Source organism: Mus pahari, chromosome 16 (assembly GCF_900095145.1).
Source record: "Mus pahari chromosome 16, PAHARI_EIJ_v1.1, whole genome shotgun sequence".
In the NCBI taxonomy this organism is placed as follows: Eukaryota; Metazoa; Chordata; class Mammalia; order Rodentia; family Muridae; genus Mus; species Mus pahari.
In genome coordinates, this window is record NC_034605.1 from 27,214,677 (window position 1) to 27,219,940 (window position 5,264).

A 5,264-nucleotide genomic window follows, 5' to 3' on the forward strand; every position below is an offset into this window, starting at 1 on the left:
GCTTCAGTCACACTCATTGACTGACCCTGGAAAAAGAAAACCTAGAAACCTCAGACATATAAACTGAAACATTACTGTGTGCTTGCCATCCACTTTCTGCTATATCTCCAGTCTATTCCTGCAGAGAACACTCATGAATATAACACCATTGAAATGTTTCTGGGTATTTAGGTTCTGTGACTGGTGCATTGGGCTTCTGTTGACTAACTACATTGTACATATCATTCTTTCATAATTCTAAGAANTCCTTTCCATGGATGGATTCTTACAGACACTTTGAATAATCACAAAGTACCCTTGTAGTGCTATCATTTAGCAAGGATAGAGTCAGTACAAATAAGGGTTTCTTGGAATACCATGATCAAACCACTATGGATTTTTAAAAAATTTACCAAATCCATTTGCATGCTTCCAGTCATTGTATTAACAAAACCAGTTTTATGAATTGTAATTAAAGCTTATTTCTCNGGGCTGGAGTGATACCTCAGTCATTAAGAGCACTGGCTGGGTTCTCTACCCCTCCCTGTTCCAGATACAGCTGCATCTTCTTGTGCAGCGCCAGTCTCGTCCCTTAGACAAAATGGTGAAGATCAGTGTGAATGGATTTGGCCTTATTGGGCGCCTGGTTACCAGGGCTGCCGTCTGCTCTCCACATGGCAAAGTGGAAATTGTTGCCATCAATGACCCCTTCATTGACCTCAACTACATGGTCTACATGCTCCAGTATGACTCCACCCACGGCAAATTCAACAGCACAGTCAAGGCCAAGAATGGGAAACTTGTCATCAACGGGAAGCTCATCACCATCTTCCAGGAACAAGAACCCGCTAACATCAAATGAGGTGATGCCGGTGCTGAGTATGTCGTGGCGTCTACTGGCATCTTCACCACCATGGAGAAAGCTGGGGCCCACTTAAAGGGTGGAGCCAAAAGGGTCATCATCTCTGCCCCCTCTGCAGATGTCCCCATGTTTGTGATGGGTGTGAACCACGAGAAATATGACAACTCACTCAAGATTGTAAGCATTGCATACTGCACCACCAACTGCTTACCCCACCCCCACCCCCCGGCCAAGGTTATCCATGACAACTTTGGCATCATGGAAGGGCTGATGACCATGGTTCATGCCATCACTGCCACTCAGAAGACTGTGGATGGCACCTCTGGAAAGCTGTGGCATGATGGCGGTGGAGTTGCCCAGAACATCATCCCTGCATCCACTGGTGCTGCCAAGGCTGTGGGCAAGGTCAACCCAGAGCTGAACTGGAAGCTCACTAGCATGGCCTTTCATGTTCCTAACCCCAATGTGTCCGTCGTGGATCTGACGTGCCACGTAGAGAAACCTGCCAAGTATGACATCAAGAAGGTGGTGAAGCAGGCATCTGAGGGCACACTGAAGGGCATCCTGGGCTACACTGTGGACCAGGTTGTCTCCTGCGACTTCAACAGCAATTCTTACTCTTCCACCTTCGATGCCGGGGCTGGCATTGCTCTCAAGGACAACTTTGTCAGGCTCATTTCCTGTTACGACAATGAATACAGCAGCAGCAACAGGGTGGTGGACCTCATGGCCTACATGACCTCCAAGGAGTAAGAAACCCTGGACCACCCACCCCAGCAAGGACACTGAGAGCAAGAGAGAGGCCCTCAGTTGCTGAGGAGTCTCTATCCCAACTCGGCCTCCAACACTCACTGAGCATCTCCCTCACAATTTCCACCCCAGACTCCCATAATAACAGGAGGGGCCTAGGGAGTCCTCCCTACTCTCTTGAATAAAATCAATAAAGTTCGATGCACAAAAAAAAAAAAAAAAAAAAAAAAAAAAAAAAGAGTACTGGCTGGCTTTTAGAGGTCCAAGATTCAATTTCAAGGAACCATATTTTAGCTCAGAACCATCTATCTAACTCCAGTTAGTAACAGAGAATTTCATGGTCTATTCCATCATCTCCAAGCCTCAGGCATACATGCATACATATGCTACACAGCCATAAATGTAGGAAAACGCTTCATAAACAATATATGCAAATATAAAAAGTTGACAGTCACTCCAAAAGAGTGGCCAAGTAAAGAATAAAGTTTCTATATCACTGTAATTAGCTCAAGGCTGTGAGTCACCAAGATTATCTTCTAAGAATAAACATACTATTAAGCTTCTGTATGGGATTTGTTTTTTACCCACAACGTTGTAGAAGTGAGTTCTTTCTTGTTAATTGAGCAGATAGGTGAGAGAAACATTGTTTCAATGTCTCCCACTGTTCAGCCAGAAGACCATCTCTGTGAATCAGCACAAAGGGGCTGAAAATCGCATAACCAATGGTCAGAAACTCATGAATGTTTAGCATCAACGAATACTCCTCTGAAGAGAAACTTAGAAATAGAGAAAAGGCACAGTCTGCCCAATAGAAGAAAACAAAACAGAGCATCAGAAGGAGGACACTCTGAGCAGCTCTCAGCTCAGGGGGAGTTCTGTAGAGAAGCTTGGAGTTCTGAAGGTAGAGGACATGCTGGTGGTGCTTGTGGAGAAGAAATACCATGTAGCCACTGGCCCCTCCCATGGCACCCTGAAACACTACATCTCTCAGGACCATGATGATGAGAACAATCCATTTTATTTCCTGATTTTCTAGCATAATATAACAATAGTTGGCGCCATTCTTAAGCTGTGATATATTCAGACCTATACTTCTAATGGAATGAATTAGGTTCGTACTGATTAAAGCATTGAGTATCCAAAAGAATGAGAAGAATGGAAGGATGTGCCATGCAGACTTTGGCTTGAGCCTCCTCCACCCAGATGCTCTGGGACTGATGATGATAGCCTGGATCACAGTGAGGAGACTGCTGGTGCAGATGGAGAGGCCACGGGTCATCCTCTCCAGGTAAACAATAATCTTACAGCCTATGTCATCCAGGAAGTTTCTCAAACCAAAAGATGCTATTGTCTTTCGAAATCCTTTTGGAAGAAGGACTAAAATGTTTATAAATGCCAAGTGGATGAGAATGAGATGTATGGGTTTCTTCTTAACACCTTCTAATAAANGGAAGAAATAATCCACAGAAACAGAAATATTCCCCAGGGTGCCAATTATAGTCATGAAGAGAAAAATNGTTTCCTTAATAAACTGCAAACCCATTTTTACTTACTAGGTTGACAAACTTGTATCCAAGACAGAAATACTTTTTCAAGAAAGTGTCATAACAGCATTTTCTGGCATGCAAAAGGCAGTGGTGGACACATGCAATGTTGCAGATGAGGTCCCTGACACTCCCTTTTCAGGGAAACTGGGATATTGTGTGTGCTCTGACAGGTGAGTTTGGTAACTGGTGTTCAAATCTAAAGGTTTAAAGGAGAATTTTTTTTTTTTAGTTGTACACTATAAAAAATTTACTTGTTCTCTCTGTCTCTCTGTCTCTGTCTCTCTTTCTCACACTCTCTTTGTGTGGGAGACACTGTGTGTGTGTGTGTTTCTGTCTTTCTGTCTGTCTGCATGCATGGATTATCCTTGGTAGCTCTCATCATAGCTAAATTGAATAACAAATTTACCCAAATGAAATTTCTTCTTCTGTTTCTCATTCTATTTCATTGTATTTCCCCATCCAATTCCCAAAGGCCGAGGCTAATCCTGACCCTGCCTGCCTTTCCCACGTCACACACAGACACTGGGAAACCCTGTGCACCTGCAGNATCTCTCAGATCGGGTAACCTTACCTTCTACACTGTCTCCTCCTTTATTCGATATTCCTTTCCTAATTTCTTCTTGATTGGTATAACTATTTCTATATCATTTGGATTCAAAGCTTTATAACTTTAATTTCCATTTCTTATTATTTTTAAAGTTTTTAATATTAAACATTCTGTGATTTAACTCTGTGTAAGAGTTTACTAGATATTTTTTAAGGTGGCCCTCAATGTCAATTTATATTGTATAATTTATCCACACAGAGCCCAATAGTTGAAAGCTGAGTCATCAAAAGGTGTCCTGAAAAAGACTGTAGCATGAAAAATGAATGTAAGTGCCAGGTTGCAGCCAGTGAAGGTGTCTGGCAGACACTTGGGATGCTTCCTAGGAGAGTGGGTGTCAGGATCTGTGATCCTGCTGGATGGATTCAGGGAATCTGTGGCCCCCAGTAAGTGATCAGTAAGGCATCAGAGGGAGCAAGGAACTGCTCTGGACTAGGTGGTGATGGTTAAGTAAATGGGAGACAGGATTAATGAGGTCTTAGGTGCTGCCATGGGATGAGTGCAGTTTTGTAGTTATGAGTTCTCAATATGGCTGCATGCAGCACAGTTTGTTGAGGTATCCAGTTGTGAGCAGGGACGCTCCCATCTAAGAGGTCATGCTGTCATTTGCCTCTGCNGGGCCTTGTGAGCAGCAGTTATGTCAGTTTGCTTTACAGCCTGCTTCTCCTCCTGTTTCTCTTCCAACCTGTTTGTCTAGCAGGCTGCTTTATTCTGCATCAGCCCAAGCTGATTCCAGGACTTAGAGCTCAGCTGGATGTTATTATTCATGTTCAGAAGCTCCATTCTCAATTCTTAGGGTTTTATGGCAAGCTTTGGGTCTCTTTTCTAGAAGAGGAGGGATCTGGATGTGTCAGTGTCTCCATGGGTTTGTGTGTTCTGAGTACATGGAGCNCCTCTGTTCCCTGCTCTCCTTCCTGCTAAGCTCACACAGTTGTTTTAAATGTCTATGTCCTGATGATCTCACACATGACCTGCTTTGTGCCCAGGTTTGGGTCCAGGTGGCNTCTGACTTTAGAAATGTCAATTGCTGCCTTTCAACTGCTCCTCTGACAAAGCGATAACTATCACATGTGTCAGTGTATCCTTGAAATCACAGTACTATCCTANATATTTNCANATAATGAANNATGTTTCAGACATTAATAGCCAGCTCATCAACCTTCATTAACATATTTATAATAGGTGTTAACTGTTCAGTCAAAGATTAGAATCTGTCACAATCCCTGATATCAACTCACCCCAAATCCTGATGGAAACTATTAACATTTTCTGTTTGTTTAACGCTTGCTTTTCTGGGGATCACTACTTTTCTAGTCCTCAGTTCCTGTTTTGACACTTCAAACTGTATTTGACACCAGATTCTGATCTTTTATTAAGTGATTCCCATCTCATTGTCATGGACTGTAGGAGGAGATGGAAGTGACTCATCTCCAACATTATCTTGGAAAATGCTACATAGATTAATTTAAAAGACAGAATGGACTTCCTGTAGATAGATAGATGATACCATGATGGGTTTAAT

At 42.8% G+C, this 5,264-nt stretch overlaps 1 protein-coding gene and 1 pseudogene across 1 annotated transcript; one reads left to right on the forward strand and one right to left on the reverse strand.

Annotated features, from left to right (window-relative positions):
• Positions 1–571: 571 nt before the first annotated feature.
• On the forward strand, positions 572–1,594 carry LOC110334067 (annotated as a pseudogene).
• A 570-nt stretch (positions 1,595–2,164) lies between these two features.
• Positions 2,165–3,198, reverse strand: LOC110334055 (vomeronasal type-1 receptor 4-like). The gene has a single exon (XM_021215897.1). It carries the CDS (start codon positions 3,132–3,134, stop codon positions 2,172–2,174), a length of 963 nt encoding a protein of 320 aa, XP_021071556.1. The 5' UTR covers positions 3,135–3,198; the 3' UTR covers positions 2,165–2,171.
• Positions 3,199–5,264: the final 2,066 nt, after the last annotated feature.